The following is a 17,479-nucleotide window of genomic DNA, read 5'->3' as shown; positions in this document are numbered from 1 at the left end:
TTTACAACAAAAATTTATGTTTAATTGATGGGGGTAATAAAACGTACATAATAAAATTAAAATGTATAAAAATATTTAAAATAAAACTTTGGACTGAATTGAGACTTGGTTAATGGGTGGCACAAACTCGATAAAGGACTTTATAAATAATATAGATACGATTTGTTACTTAAGCATAAAGATTCTAGAGAACAACAATCCGAAACGGGTTTTGGGCTTTAGAAAAGCTAAGGACGAAGCAGAGGCATGCACCATTGTCAAAATTCTTTGTAGGATGTATGAAATATCTAAATAAAAATACCACAAAACTCCTTATATTATACTTTGGGCAAAAAAAAAAAATCTATACTATACCATGTATTGCATTAGATGAGTGAGCAAAACAGTCTCTCTATCAAAGTTTGGTGTCTATATAAGGTATAATAATTGTAACACCCCTTACCCGAGGCCGTTGCCAGAGTCAAGCATGAGGCGTTACTTGACTTAACTTAAAAGTTCGGGGCATAAAAATTTACTTTTAAAAGTTATTTCACTGTTCATAATAAGGCTGTCCACTTGTGCAGTAGTTACTAAATTAATTATAACTCGAGCTACGAAACTTGAAATTTAGATCTGTAATTTTTTCCTGAAACTAGACTCATATATCTTTTTACCATAAAATTTTCAGAATTTTTGGTTTAGCCAATTAGTACAGTTTATTAGTTAAAGTCTCCCCTGTTTCACTGATCGACTGTCCTGACCTCTCATCACTAAAATTCAATTATCTCATTGTACAGACTTCATATAGTGTTCTCACTTGTTTCTACAGAAAATAGACTCAATAAAGAATCTAGACATATAAATTACAACTCATAACTATTTTTTTTACAAGTTTTAATGATTTTCTAAAGTCAGAACAGGGGACTTCAGAATCCATTCTGACCCTGTCTCACTAAAATTCAAATATCTCAGAATATAAAATTCCTTTACCCACACCGTTATTTTTCTATGAAAATAGACTCGATAAGATTTAATTATATATATCATTCACTCTTTAATTCATTTTATACTATCCTTGGTGATTTTTCAAAGTCACGTCACTGCTGCTGTCCCAAAACTGTTTCATTGCAAATTTTTACTCTTTCATAATTTCTAGGTATAAACTATCACCTAGGCATTCATAATACCAAACATATTCTTACTTAGCCATTTTAATAGCTAAACATTATCAAATATTTACACATCATCCTTTAGCAATATCATAAGGACATACATTCAAAATGACTAAGTCCCTACACATGCCATAGCTCAAACATTGATCATCATAAAATACCGAGTTGTTGTTGATAGTGTGAGCGTTCTCCGACGTCTTTAAGATCCCCGAATTAGCTTTGAAATAATATAAAAGAAGGAAAATAAAGGAAGTAAGCATAAAGCTTAGTAAGTTTACAAGCAAATAAATAACAACATTTAACACAAATAAATATACTCAAGTGTCATGATCTCTAATTTCCTCTTTACTTAATCTCTTACTCGTTCACTTACTTGTTTACTTAGATAACTCAGGATTATAACTTACTCTTCTCTTGCTGAAATGTTGGTTCTCAATTGATAACATAATATGTTCTTAACTCTTATAACTCACCTAAATTTGCTATTTATGCTTTTACTTGAACTTTCATGGAACATAATTTGTTTACTAGCCCTTTGAGCCACATTGGAATAATAAGGATACTTGGGTCTCTTTTCTGATAATAACATGCCAAAGCCATATCCCAGACATGGTCTTACATGGAATGTTTCTTGTACTGCCAATGCCATATCCCAGATATGGTCTTACATGGGAATTACATATCGGTGCCCATGTCATGTCCCAGACATAATCTTACGGGGGACCTCTCATTTTGGTGCCAACGCTATGTCCCAGACATGGTCTTACATGGGACCTCTCATCTCGGTGCCAACGCCATGTCCCAGACATGGTCTTACACGGGACTTCTCATAATCTCAATGATGCCAATGCCATGTCCCAGACATGGTCTTACATGGGATCTCTTTACCCAAATGTCATGACATTTGTATCTGATACATTCTTAATGTTTCAACGGGGCTTTTATCACTGATTCTCTATCATCTCATACTTAAGTCAACATTAGATATTTTCATGAAATAAATACATAATTGCTGAAAAATTACAGCATTAATAATAATTATCAAAATATTGCACTTATTTACCGTAAACTTACCTCAGTACAAAAATGTGATCAAATCTAGCACTTTAGTCCTCAATCTTTTTCTTTCCCCGGTCTAGCTCCAGATTTCATTCTTCATGATCTATAATTGCAAATTTAGCTTATTTAATACCCACATTCATCAAAACAGTCCTCAACTCTAACTTTGACAAAATTACGGTAAAATTCTTTTTATAACATGCTAAACATTTTTTCCTTCTATGACAACATCAAATTCTTACTCTAACACTTACTTATGAACATTATGTATTTTTGCCGATTATGTCAATATACTCGTTTTCACTTAAAATCGACTAGCAAAAGTTGTTTAACATAATTTCTAGCTTCATATTCTACCATAAAACATCAAAATAAACATATTTCACCTATGGGTATTTTTCCAAATATGAACCCTAGGTTAAATTATTGCTAGAATAAGCTAAATTAAGCCACCGGGATTCTAAAAACGTAAAAAAACATTAAAAACGAGGCTAGAACAGACTTACAATCGAGCTTGGAAGCTTGAAAAACCCTAGCCATGGTTTTCCCTTGTGAAATTCGGCCATGGGGTTGAAGATGGACAAAAATTGGCTTTTAATTTTGTTTTTAATTCATTTTAATAACTAAATGACCAAAATACCCTTAATGAAAAACTTTGGAAACAAGCCTAACCATGTCCATTTTTGTCTACAAAATTAACCAATGGTCTAATTTCCATATAAGGACCTCCAATTTAAAATTTCATAACAATTGGACACCTCTAACATGTAGAACTCAACTTTTGCACTTTTTACAATTTAGTCCTTTTGACTAAATTGAGTGCCCAAATGTCGAAATTTTCGAACGAAATTTTCACAAAATCATTTTTTAAAATCGTAGACCATAAAAATATAATAAAATAATTTTTTTTCCTCATCAGATTTGTGGTCCCGAAACTACTGTTCCGACTAGACCCAAAATTAGGATGTTACAATGACAAATTTAGCCCTCAATCTTTACACATTTATTCAATTTGACCCCTATTTTTTATTGGAAATAATTTAGAAAATTTTGAAATTAATAAGGCTAAAGGGTAAAAAAGGCCTTAGTAACAAAGCAAAAAAAAAAAAAAAAAGAAGAAGAAGAAGCTTAATTCATGATTTGACCCTTAAAGTATACATATTTTCCCACTCTGATACCTAAATTTTTTTTGTCTCAATTTAGTATCTAAAGTATAGTTAAGTTATGATTTTTAGTCCAGTATGCAACAGGTGTTTTGAAAAAAATCTTCAACCAATTAAAGAATGCCACGTGGTGACGTTTATATTTTCATAAAATAATTTTACTCACTAAAATTTAATTAACAAAAATATATATATATTTTTTAATTCCCCTCCTTTGTCTTCTTATCCAATAATACATCATATTTGCAGACTACGTTGTCGTCAAACTGGTTTACCTTCACTAATTTCTTGCATTAATGCATCATTGCTCGATGATTGGATGAGTTGTTTGAATTCAATGCTTGAATTCAAGCTTGTCCCAAAATCCTCAGCATTTTGACATTGGGACTATCGTACTCATTAGACCTTAGTGCCTAAAATAGTGTCCATGGATTTGGCATTTAATTGAGCCTTCTTCTTGTCATCATCTTCCTACTCATCTTCATCATTGGGCACCTTTATATCACTATTTGAAATAGTCCTCCACACATGAAAATGATTGGCTTGAATGAGGAGCTTCATCCTTGCCTTCTAATAAGAATAACTCTCTCTATAACATCCCTAACCCACATCCGTCGCCGAAATAGGGTTTCGAAGTATTACCGAAGCTTATCAATCAAACAGACATAAATTACAAACATTTCTTACCATATTATATTCAGGTCAAAAACCAATTAAACTCATACATACTGTCCCTTATTCGAGTCCTCGAGGCCCAAAATACGTGATAGAAACGAATCTGGACTAGTTCAGAAACTTAGAGAATTTTTTGAAAAATAATAAGAATTTTCGAAGCTACAGGGTTCACACGCCTGTGTCCCAGCCCGTGTCTATACCCGTGTAACTCTTTGACTTGGGTCACACAGCCAAGCCACACGTCCGTGTGCCAGACCGTGTGTCCTTTCGAAATGCCCTCGTACGCCCGTGTGCTAGCCATGTGGACTCAAAATGCACCTTAAACAACAAGTTTATCATTCCCTGCAAGCTTGGACAATAAGCAACTCAAAAACCATTCATTTAACCAATTCAAAACACAATCAAACACATCCAAATCATATCAAACAAACATCCTAGGTGCCTAACCAATGTACCCTCATAGGTACCACAATTATATCATCAAAATATCTTTCAAGCCCAAATTATAAACATACCTAATTTAATCCATTTTACCTAGCTTATGAACACTTGAATACCAAATTAACATGCCATAATAAAACTTCAAAAACAAACACATGTATATATATACCCAACCAAAATTAAACTTATAACCTCATTACAATTAATTCACAAATATCTAATAATTAGACACCCTAGGTACATGCCGGCACAAAAGGATAAGCATCACCACGTTTGAGTTCAGGATCGTTGTTAGATGCTGAATCAGCGATCAAAATTAAGTACCTAACCTGCGCACGGAAAACAAAACCTTACGCTAAGTAAAAACTCAGGGTATTTCTATAATCCGAATATTTTTAAAAATAAAACAATACAATATGTATAATAAAATGTTAAGCACAATTGAACATTTAAAACCATACAATACTCAATTTCCATCACTTGCTTTAGAAATGGCTTTTCACAATTTAACTCACATTTCATTTATACAATTGCTTTATTCATTCCATACTCAAATCCCTATTTCATTTCCATTTCTCATACCATACTATTTCAATATCAATTATAAAACTTATTTATTCATTTACCCCTATTAACACGACTCGGACTTAGACGGATACACGGATCCAATCAAAACACACCAGTTTGGCACCTATTGCCTCATCGGATAATTCGAAGTAATAAATTGACACCCAGTGCCTCATTGAATTAATCCGAAGTAGTAAATTGACATCTAGTGTCTCATTGACGCGAAGTTGAAGAAATCCCTGAACTCTTCCAATCCTATGGCATGCCATCTATATCCGACTCAGCCCGGTACAGTTAATAGGGTTTAATTTCACATTTCAGATATAATCAATATCCAATACTAATTTTTCATATAATCACATAATTGCACATGTATTTATTTCAATTCAAAAATCAATCCATTCAATATATATATCTACCAATTCAATTTATTCAATAAATTATCAAAATATTAATTACTCACCTCAATACTTACCATATGCATTAAATAAAAATTATAACAATTAATAACTAGTTTTGGATTATAGAAATACAAACCGAAAATTTCGAGCTATTCCTCGTCGACTTTATCTTTCCCTTTTTTAGTCGAGGGTTTCAATACGACGTTAGCTACGGAATTAAAATAATTAAAATTCATCAACACAACACAACACAACACAATTCAATCTCTTATTTAATATTTCAATTTTTACTCACTATTTGCCTAAATTCCAATTTAGTCCCTAAATCGAGACTAACTTTATTTCTTTACATTTAATTCTTTATTTTTATACAAATTCCAGTTTAGACTAAGCTTAACTCCTATTTTCACTTAAATCCCTAAATTTTAAATTTTCACAATTTAGTCCCTATTACTCAAAATTTATAATTTATTCTACAATTCAATTTTTTCATTTCTAATTTAAAAATATATCAATTTAATCCTTAATTCTAAAATTATTCAACATAGACAACACTTAAAAACTCAATAATTTCTAAAATTTTGCCATGGGTCGGGTAGTATTTGTTCTTTCTCATTTTCTTTCCTTTTCTTTCTTTTTCCCTTCTGTTTCGTTTGTTCTTTCTTTCTTTTCTATTTCTTTTATTTTATTATTATAATATATAATATAATATATATACTTAATAATTAAGATATAATATTATAATATTATAATATATATTTTAACTTTAAGTTTTATAAATATATATCTTATGCCGCCTCATTTATAAGAAATGACATAATTGCTTATTTAGTCCCTTTAATTTTTCTTTAATCTATAATTCAATTTTCACCCTATATGCAATTTAGTCCTTATACCTAATTACTCTTAATTCATGCAATTTCACTTAACCAAAACCTAATTAACCACACAACTAACTTCGTAAATATTTATAATAAATATTTACGAGTCTAATTTACAAAAACGGAGTCTCAAAAATATATTTTCTAACACCCGTGTCTATCGGGTCGCTACAAGAAAGGCCTCACAATGGATTGACTTTCACCCAAGCTAGTTGAACCGAAATCTTGTGCCATCTTCGAACTTGGTATTTTCTCCTAGAATCACTTCTCCCCGTGGTAAAACCTTTGATACCAATTGTTAGGCCTGAAAATACCAATGAGGGGTGAATTGGTATTTTAAGAATCTTTGCAAACGTTTTTAAATGATGAGGAAAGGGAAGAAAAACTTGGACAATTCAATTTATAGTGATTCAACCCCATTTGCCTACCTCTATTACATTGGTATACTTCGACCGAGGATTTTCCAATTCACTATACTTGAATTATTACCTTTCAAGAAAAATGTATAAACTTTAAAATCCCTATCTTTTTCACAAGGCTAAGATAGAACTTTCCCCCTAGTTTTTTTGGCTTTACTAGAACTCAGCTTAGTTTTTTGTGGCTCAACTAAAATCCTTTACAAATTACTTGAGGTTTTATGCCTGAAAAACCTTAAGTAGCCTTTTGTAGGTACAATAAAATATGTGAACAATAAAAGCCTCTCAAATGTGTGTATTTACAAGGGTTAAGCTCTCTCAATGAATTGAAATGAGAATGATAAAAAGATCTAGCAATAAACACCTAAGAGATATTTACAAGAGAAAAATGAAGGAATAAATAATTTGATGCTTTTCTCTTGATTTCTATGCTTGGATGTTATTCTCTTATATCTTCAAGTGTTCTTGATTTGAATATATACCCTCTAACTAATTTTTGAACATTTGAGGCCTTTGGAGGGAGTTTCTAGTCACTGAGAGCATTTATTTTAAGCATTTAATGCAACTTGTAACAATGTGTCTCGAGACACAAACCCCTTGTCTTGAGACAAGAAGAATAAAATATGATTGTATGTCTCGAAACAGGGTTGCCCTAAAGCAACCCTTTAGCTTCAGTGTTTGGTTGTCTTGAGATGGAAAACCTTTTACAGTCTCAAGACAAGGTTCCCCTGTAGCTTACCCTGGCCTTGATATTGGCTGGTTTAAAGACAAAGTGACTTGTGTCTTGAGACAGGATTCCTTTGAAGAATTTTTACCTTTGATGTTGGTCTATCTCAAGACAGATATGCTTGTTTCTCAAGACAACACTGGGAACCTTTAAAAATGTGGCTTAGAAACATTTTAAAGGACTTGGAGGTTCTCAAAAACTTTTGTAGAAAGTTTAAACCATTTAGAAACTTTGTTTTTGAGTTTTTAACACTTGAAAATATATTTTGATAATATTTAAATGATTTATACAAATTTAATTAAGGGTTTTTATAATTAAGTTTATTATATAAAAACTATTGAAAATCAAAGTTAACAATCTTGTTTTCCAATTTCTCATCGATTTCTTGTTCAATTTCTCCTTATTATAAATTTTGTTATTTCACTATTCAGTTCCTCTATTTGTTTCAGAGAAGGAAAAACGGAAAGACAATAGAAGATGAAGGAAGGAGAGACAGAGAGTGAGAGAGAACGTAGGGAAGAGATAATTTAAAAATATTTTTTATTTTTATTAATTAAAATTCATTTTAGTAAGTAAAATTACTTTACGAAAATATAAAAATCACCACGTGACATTCTTTAATTGGTTGAAGTATTTTTAAGATGTATTACAGATTAGACTAAAATCATAACTATCAATATTTTAAGCACCAGATTGAGATAAAAAAGTTTAGATATCAAAATAGGAAAATAAGTATACTCTATAAGGTAAATCGTGAATTAAACCTTAAGAAACCAATTAAACCCTTTTAAAATTTAAAATTATTTAAAAATCATAAAAGTTATAAACAAAATTTATAAAAAGAGTTTTAAAAGTTATAAAATTATAAAACATTTATTAAAAATAAGACCCATTAAAATTTAATGATTATAAGATTTAAAAAAAATAACCGTACTCTTTTATTGGGCCAATATTATTACTTTTAATAAAAATTATAATTTCTATAATTCTTTTTATAAATTGTTTATAATTTTAAATTTTAAAAGACCTAATTGATTTTTTTAAAGAAAATTGTTACTAAGTTCTTTTTGACCTTTTAGCCTTATTAGTTTCAAAATTTTTATTTTATTTCCAATAAAAGAATAAAATCAAATAAAATAAATATGTAAAGATTAAGAACTAAATTTATTAAACCTTACCTATAAAAAAACAAAACAAACTCAATTTTAACCCGGGGTTATGTATATCTGAAATGAACCAGACCATTAAATTTTGATGCAAACCTTTCCTCAGAATTTAAACTTTAAAATTGGATAAGAATCTTGTATTTACAACCAGACTACGAGAGGCCCCCCCATCATCTCTACCCAAATACACAAGAATGAGGAAATGAAATAAATTACAAAACGGCCTAGAATATGGCTTCATGCCCCCCACAGCCCACCTAAAAAATGAAGACAAAACCAGTTCAGCAGCTGCTTCCGTTACCAATTCAGTATTCCAACACAAGCAACTTTAATTTAACCAAATCTAGAAGAATTGCTGAAGCCACTCAGAGTTGTTCACATCTTTTTGTAAGTCATCCTTTAGCTTGGTTACTTGTTGCAGAGCCTGTTTCAGGTCCATGGTCTCCAATGGCAGCTCAGCAAACTCCTTTAAAAACTTGTGAGCCTTTGCAGCACCCCTAGATATGTCATCAGCATCATACCCTCTCTTCCTTTTTGAACCCTCCTGCTAATCAACATTTCATAATTATTTAGATTCATAACCCAGTAATAGAATTCCAAGCAACTACCGTTCTAGATGAAAAGGGCATCAAAGGTCCTTTTCAAAAGCATAGGCAATTTTCCAACCGATGACAGCAAACTAATTCTAGAATGAGAGCTAAACTATATACATATATAACTCAAATATATGTGCTACAATGAAAAAACAATCGGCTTCATCACCTTTCTCAACATGGTCGTGTTATTAATTTTATGAATTTAAGCAATGAGAAATGCTACCAGAGACACCGATCACCACTCCTTAGGTAATGCCAATTTTTTATCTTTAGCTACAACATTCGGAGCAAACAGCAGCGGATATGAACATCATATTTGAAATGAATGGATGCTCCACTGGAAGGCAAGTTATAATAGTCCTATGTCCTACCAACTGTATTGATGCAAGTAATATCAATGCTATTAACTAATTTAAGGGAGGCATCCAACAACAGAAGGCGGAGTTGGTCCATCTAAAGAAAAGACAAGAAGAAGCTGGAGTCGAAACACCATAGTTGAAGCAGGAAAATCATCTAAACAAAAGGCTTTGCATTTCCAGAACCAGAATGCAGGCATATTATAGCCTTGTGACAAGTATTATAACAAAAAAAAAAACAGCCAAACCTCTTGTCCAGCATCAGTTGAAATGATTGAAGTCGGTGAGAAATCTTCCAATTCAGCAGCCTTTTCTCTTGCAAGAGCAACAACACTTTCAGGAAAATTGGCAAATTCTGCCACATGAATACCAAAACTTTGATCACATGCCCCTGGCTCAACCTGGTCATATTTAGAACTGTAAGTGATTCTCTTTTACTAAGTGACAACACATACTACACAAGGTACCAATAACAGAACAAGTATTAGTAGTTTTAGAAATGAGAATGCTATTTGCCTCCAAATCATGAATTTTGCCACTCCTGCAAAGTTAAAATGATAAAAATTGACCTCAGTCTGCTTTTGGCTTCATATTGCTTTAAAAATGACCAAGCCTACTTGACACTTATGTTGAAACACAATCTCGCTTTGACACTAGTCGGTCTGGTCCCCCAACTATCCCACTTTTGTTGAAATTCAAATCTCACATTTTCAATTCTTACTAAGTGCCAAATCTGCGCCACCTGATAAGCCAATTAAGCCAAATCAAGTATGTGTCCAACTTCCATCCATCTTCATAAAAGTTTCATGTGCCTAATTTAAGATTTCATACCCTCTCCCTCCATTTTTAAGTCCATTCCAAAATATTTAGGCCATGCCATTAGTCAAGGATTCAAGGTAGACTAGAGTAGTTATCTTTCATTAAATGTAGAAGACTAAAAACGGTCCATTATTAATGGACTAAATAATAAATGAACAAAATAAGGATTTTACAATCATAAATGGGGGCATTTCGTCTCTTAAGGCATAGCTGAGCATGCTTTGCTTCTCATTAACTGCTTGTCCCAAACACAAGCACTGGACAGCTTAGTAGTCTGGTCATGCCTAATATGAAAAGATTTGCATGCATGAAGTATAGGACACAGGAAAGGACTTGATTCAGAATCAAAAGAAACAACTTTTTACCCAACCATTTCTGATAACCCACCTTGTACAGCATTGTCAATTTCCGACTTGATGAGTCAATGTGAGCACTAACATGATAGTTTGCCACACCAACGATCTGTTTTTTCTGCAACTCATAATTGCCATTTTCATGAGCTAAAGCAGTCAGTTCATGGAAGTGGGTAGCAAACAGTGTGGGTGCTTTAATCACTTCAACAATATGCTCACATATGGCCCATGCTAAACCTGTAAATTAGAGAAATGTCACAAAAAGAGATGACTGGCAACAATAATATGCAATTTACAACTAAAATCAACATGGTAAAGAGAAGCTTGCAAGATATAGTTGATGCATGCTATGCACTAACGGAAAAAGGAATAGAAACTTAAAAGAAATGGCATATTCATAGGATGTATTGCTAGGAAAGGGCTACACTTGTCTTCATCCAATAGTCTAACCAAACAATTATTGTACCCCAGCCATAGCCATTGCAAATGCATCACTTCCAAGTAACTAATTACATCTTTGCAGATGACAAGAACGATGATCTCATCAAAATACCCACGTGTCAGCAATGCAAAAGTTTGACAGACTTAAAGGGAATCCATGTCTTTGTTATTGGTTTAGGAAGACTAGAAACTACACGCTTCTAGGTACCCCCATTTAGGATGAGCAAAAACAGCATACATTTTGCTTTCTAAGCTCAGATGTGAAAGCAAGAATGACTTGGCTTCAAAAAATATCATCCTTTTATGGAAAAACCTTGACAACCCTGTGGCACAAGCATGAACCACAGAAAGAGTGGTGGCAATCAAGGATAAAGATCATATCACCATTAATCTCTCCCCCCCAAACCACAAATGTGTGTGTTGGTTTTTTTTTTTTTTGGGGGGGGGGGTGCTCCTCCGGAAAAAGGTTTGAATGGCAGTTGTTAATGTGTTTCTACTGGTCAATGGACTCAAAGCCAGATCTCTTATAACTAACAGAAAATGACTTTCTCACTCATCTACTTTTGAGAAGTTTGCTACCAAAATGCTACACAACTGAAATTTGTAATGCTCACCCATCACTACTTTCATTTAGTTCAAAAGGTTGTACAACACAGTAACACAAGACAGTTAAGCAGAAGAAGGCCGCCCCATTTTATTCTCATTTCTGCATGCAAGATTTTGGGTCGGAGACAGAATACAAGATGGACAGAGGTGAGCAGAAATTGTTAAATCTTAGGAAATAAACTAACCAAATCCATCATAGGTTGATGTTCCTCGCCCCAACTCATCGATGATCACCAATGAATTCTCAGTAGCTCCTTTCAATATTGATGCAGTTTCAAGCATTTCTTGCATAAAGGTAGAAACTCCACGTAGCTGCACGAAATAAAAATATTGTTTAGCCTTCATGATATTGATAGGACGAAACATCCTATATCCTTTTCCTTTTGTACACCACAAAATATAATCTGCTGACAGGAAATGGTCCTGCTTTATTGATAGATAGCAACTATTAATCAAGATAAAACACTTGATCAAATTAAAATTTCATTTTTATAACAAGAGCTTCAATGTCTGAGAACATGCAAAAGGAAGCAGAAAAAGAAAAATGTGTTAATTGCCCAAACCCAACTTTAAACTCAATTACAAGTTGCATACACAATGCACCAAGCCTCAGATCAAATTACTAGAAATAATCAATAAAATCAGATATTAAGTGAATGTTTTGTGTCCATAGGTCACATGCTTATGTGCAGGTGAGGAGTTTTGCACTTAAACTTCTAGTCTGTGCAATTGCTGCAGCAGAAAAATCTTACAATAGATGGAATGATAATTCTAAAAGAAAGGAACAAGAGAGATAGGAAAGGCAGGTTTACATGAAAAGGAAGACATAATACTAGTGAAGCATTAACCAAGAGAAGTCATAGCAAATTTAGTTGTTTACGGTAAGTCTATCCAAAAAGTTACAGCTTGAAACGTATGTTCCATGTAACTTACTTGGCAGTCACCAGCACCAACACGGGCAAAAATACAATCTCGAACAGAAATGCTAGCTTTTTCACAAGGAACAAAACAGCCTACTTGTGCCATTAGAATGTTAACACCAACCTGAAAATTCAACCAAAATACATATCAGGCAACAATTTTTTTTTTTATAATTGGATTCAAGGGTTATGTCTAACATGACAGAGCAGAAAGTAACTCCCTTGTTATTTAATTACATAAAAATGAATGAGAGCTATGTAATAATCAAAATAGCACCTGGCGGATGAATGTTGATTTTCCACCCATATTAGGTCCAGTGATGATCAGGAACCAGCTCTTGCCTCTTACCTGTTTCACGTGAAAACATAGAGTAAGCATGAGTCACTTCAATTTGAAGACACCAGAAGATGCTTCTAGCACTGGAGCACACTAATACTCACAAGTCTACAATCATTTGGTATAAAATTAACCCAGTCCTGAGCCTCCACACAAGGATGTCTACTTCCTTCTAAAACAATATCCCCCACATCCTGTTATATCATTAAAACAACCATAATGTAAAGCAATGGACCTTTTGAAACATGAAATAAAAAATAACAATCCCAGAATTGAGAAAAAGGAAACAAATGTAAATATTTACTGGTGGAGTAATTCTGGGTCTTGTGTATGGGGTAGGACAACTTGAAGCTAAATCTGCAAAACTAAGTAGGACATCCAATTCAGAGAGAAACCCAGCTAAGTGCTCAAATACCTGCAGCAAGAAACATAGCTTAGTGAGTGTCAACATTCTACAAAGTGAAAGAAGCAAAAGATAGATAAAAGCACATATACCTCAGAGAAAGTTGCTGTAGTTTGAACCACTCGATTTACTAGCTCTTTTTGACAATTCTTATACTCCTCAAGTACCTTTTGGTACTGGTCCCCCAACTTTTTAAGCTTTGTGTTAGTGAATTTCACTCCATCCTTTCGGGTTTCAAGGACAATAAATTGGGTGGAGAGCTTTTTCCTTACTTTGGGCTCTTCTTTCTTTGTAATTCTGAAAACATGTCCAAACTGTGTGCCCTTATCTAACTTTAATGCCTTGTCTACCGGCAGATCAAGATCAAAAGCAGTTTGTTTATGTAAATTGTGTATTTGGCGCTCTAGTGACTCCTGCTCACTTTTTAGTGTAGCAAGTGCATCATCATAACTAGGTGAAATCATGTATTCCCCATTTTCAAGTTGATCTAGGTCGACAGAAGTCTCAACAAGAGCAATAAACTTGTTCAAATGATCATCATCAGTCAAGAGCTCAAAAGGATCCAAATATCTTTCCTTGATCAAGGAAGAAAACTGTCCATCATATTTTTCCAGGGCACTTTTAATGTGGGGAACTCTTATACTTGACTGCACCCAGAACATGACACAAGACAAATTCAGAGAATTTCAATAAAAGATAAAAAAGAAGATAAAGAGTGGTATAACTCTAGTTTATGTCCCTATACACATTCAAGTAAGAATGAAAGAAACAATATACGCTCCCTAAAGTACTGAACGACAGAATTCTAAAATTACTGGCCAAAGAGCACAAGAGAGTTAAATTAAAGCACAACCCTTAAGCAAGGAGTTAGTCGAAATGCTAAACATTATTTATGAAAAGATGAATCAGCAAGATCTTAGTAACTTTGGTCCTGATCAAATCTTCTTTATCCAAAGAAATAAGAGTCAAAACAAAAAAGAGGGTGATGGAGAACACTGGCAACAATAATGCATTTTTTGGAGCATGAAAGACGACTCCCTTGCTGAGGTGCCAATTCCTCTGCAGTAGCTGTACAATGGATATGCAGACACCTAGTACGGTGAAATATTAGGGTTTTAACTTACCTGATAAAGTTTTACAATATGCTGCAAACCAGCTCTTGTCCTTTGAATATTGCGCATAAGTCGTTCAATATCTGAAATTCTTCTTAGATGCTGTCTCAAATCTTGGCGAAGCTCAGTATCCTCCACAAAAGCCTGTACCAAATCTAGCCTTGAATTTATCTCACTTATATCTAACAAAGGCTGTTTTAGCCACATATGAAGCAACCGCTTACCCATCCCAGCGGTACAGGTTCTATTCATAAGACCAAACAAACTAAAATTTTTGTTTGCATCAGTTTTGCTTTCTAGGACATTCAATGCCCTCATTGCAGCAGAATCTAACCTCATGAAGCTGCCCAGATTGTATCTACAAATGCTATAGTTTCCATAATTTCCTTCATCTGCTAGTAATTCTGCATAAGAAAGTAAGGCTCCTAAAGCAGCTGGTGCAAATTCAAACCCAGAAACCAAGTCTCGAACTGGTTCAATGGAGCCTTTGACTAGCCTACCAAGATCCTGCACCAGATCCCTTGCTTTAAATTCAGTTTTCTTTCTCTCAGTTACCATAACACCACATCTGGTCAAAGCATCACTCAGAGTTCTACATTCACTGGATTTTCCACTCTCCAAGGGCAAAAGGCACTCCTTACAACCAAGAGCAACCAAAGCTGACTCCACATTAGTAAAGTGACTATCATCAAGAAACTCAACCAAACCAAGTATTCTCTTTGTTAAATCAACATAACTAAATCCAACAGTGCAACCATTTTCACGGAAGTTAGGAAGCAGTGCGACAACAACAGGTGTATCCTGCATCTCATTGTTGGCAAAGAGAACATCTTCAAAACTGCTCAGATTCCCAGGACTGGCACTTTTCATCAACCTCCAATTGGAGCCACTACCTTCATAGAGCTCCAGAGTGTGGTCTGTTCTCTCCAGGAGAAGATCACGGGTGATTGTTTCAAACATGTTTTTATTAACACTTACACTTGAAAGGCCATTCGAGCCACTACCGAGTTGCCGGAGAGCAGTAGTAGTACGATAATACGTTTTTGCGATAAAGGTTGCATTTTCACCATGAGCAGTATAATAATCCTGTATATTCAGAAAACAATAGTTTGGAAATGTCGTGCTTACGATGAAAAGGAAAATAAAACTAGCATTATAGAACAAAATCAATTTGTACAAGTTTTAGAAACCTAATATATACATATGCATTTATATATATGTGTGTAATATGAGAATGTCTTGATGTCCGCTTGTGTATTTTTACAGGCAGCATTGCACATTTACAAATTCTGACAGAGATGAAGGTTGAAATAGTTGACAAGTAGAAAGGGAAAGGTACATATAAGAAAATGGGTAATTAGGGATAGGACATTGCAAAAATGGCAATATACTTTAGCATGAATAAATGGATTTGAAAAATATTTCCAAAACCGTCTGTTCCTTTAAAAAATTTAACCATTTTCCCCTGAACTTCAAATAACACACGTATACGTATATAGCAATCTCCTGAAGAACAGTTATATGCAGTCCATATTTCCATTTCCTTTTTTATATATTAAGAAATAAAAATATTTAATTTCAAAGACAACCCAACTGGCATTTCTTAATTATAGGTGAAAAATAAGCACCCAGTTCTCAAAGCAAATTATTTAACCAATAATCATAATTGAAGTAAAGACAATATAAAATTTTACAACCCACAGTGGTAAAGACTATAAGCCTGAACTAACCCGGCGATCAAAAAACCGAACAGCCCTTGGATCCTGTAAAGGAAGAGACCAAATGATCAGCGAAACGAAATATAGTTCAAATTAAATCATTTTTTTCAAACTATATTAAGTATTGATATGGCATTTTCTCCCCCATTTTACCTGTTCTTGTTCGGTTTCATTATATAAGTAAATAAACATTAAAGGAAAAAAAACCATAATTAGTAATATAAATCCCAATAGATAGAAAAAGAAAAGGGGGCTTACATTCGGTAGAGTTTTGAAAAATGAGAGAAACCCTTGAGCCTGCTTAGCGTCTGTTAACAGTAACCCAAAAAAAAAAACCAAAAAAAGGAGAAAAGTATTATCAACCATAAATTCCTGGAAAAAAATTATCAAAAGAAAATTAAAAGTATCAAAAGAAGTTTCTAACAGAAAAAGGAGTGAGTGGGTACCTAGTTTGAGCTCTGGAAGCTTGTTTTGTTCATCAAAATTTTCATCCATTTTCGAGACAACTTACCAAAAAGCCCAAAAACAGGGGAAAAAAAGAGAAAGAAAATTGCTACTTTTCAGCTTCAGAGAACAGAAACCAAAAACCTAATCTGATTCTGTAGAAAAATAAAAACACAAAACCTAAAATAAAGGGCCTTTTTCTGATGGCGGGAAAGGAATTGGCGGGGTTTTGAGAAGGTGTCTCCGAAGTACTCCATATTTCTTGGTTGTGTTGAAGTTGGATCAACCTGACCTAAGCTTGGGCCAAGTCCTGAAAACAGATGATAACTTGGAGACTCAATTTATAACTAGAATTGGGCCTTTCTTTCATTTCATCCACTATGCACAAAGCCACAAATTTGTAAGTATCTCAATTCTACTTCATATTTTCTTTTAGGTTTAATGCTACTTTGTATGTCCGTATCAAAATAATATCATTTGTGCTTGTCAATTTAATTGGTTTTAAAAAATTTAAAATTGATAATACATATTAATAATATATAAACTATATATTTATTGTTTTATTTTGAAGTCTCGAAATATAATATTAAAATATTAAAATAAATAAAGGTATTAATTGTTAAAATAAATTGAAAAATTTAGATTTGAAATATTATATTAAAATGATTAATAAAAAAAGATATGTCAATATTTTATTATAAAATTTTGTACTAGAAAATAAATTAAT

The 17,479-nt window shown here is 33.2% G+C and overlaps 1 protein-coding gene across 2 annotated transcripts; it reads right to left on the bottom strand.

Moving 5' to 3' along the window:
• Positions 1 to 8,744: 8,744 nt before the first annotated feature.
• LOC105798704 (DNA mismatch repair protein MSH2) lies at positions 8,745 to 17,005 on the bottom strand. 2 transcript variants are annotated; one of them, XM_012628872.2, is made up of 13 exons: positions 16,755 to 17,005; positions 16,567 to 16,616; positions 16,321 to 16,353; positions 14,603 to 15,676; positions 13,571 to 14,125; positions 13,380 to 13,490; positions 13,180 to 13,269; positions 13,016 to 13,087; positions 12,752 to 12,862; positions 12,004 to 12,130; positions 10,806 to 11,008; positions 9,848 to 10,000; positions 8,745 to 9,194 (listed from the first exon to the last, which is right to left on the bottom strand). In XM_012628872.2, exons 1-13 carry the CDS (start codon positions 16,801 to 16,803, stop codon positions 8,991 to 8,993), a joined length of 2,832 nt encoding a protein of 943 aa, XP_012484326.1. In that variant the 5' UTR covers positions 16,804 to 17,005; the 3' UTR covers positions 8,745 to 8,990. The 2 variants fall into 2 exon arrangements, with proteins under 2 accessions (XP_012484326.1, XP_012484327.1); XM_012628873.2 differs by having other exon boundaries at positions 8,745 to 9,191; positions 16,755 to 17,003.
• Between the last annotated feature and the right edge of the window lie 474 nt (positions 17,006 to 17,479).

This window comes from Gossypium raimondii, chromosome 9 (assembly GCF_025698545.1).
Source record: "Gossypium raimondii isolate GPD5lz chromosome 9, ASM2569854v1, whole genome shotgun sequence".
Classification (NCBI taxonomy): domain Eukaryota; kingdom Viridiplantae; phylum Streptophyta; class Magnoliopsida; order Malvales; family Malvaceae; genus Gossypium; species Gossypium raimondii.
This window is presented reverse-complemented; position numbering and strand designations above follow the sequence as displayed.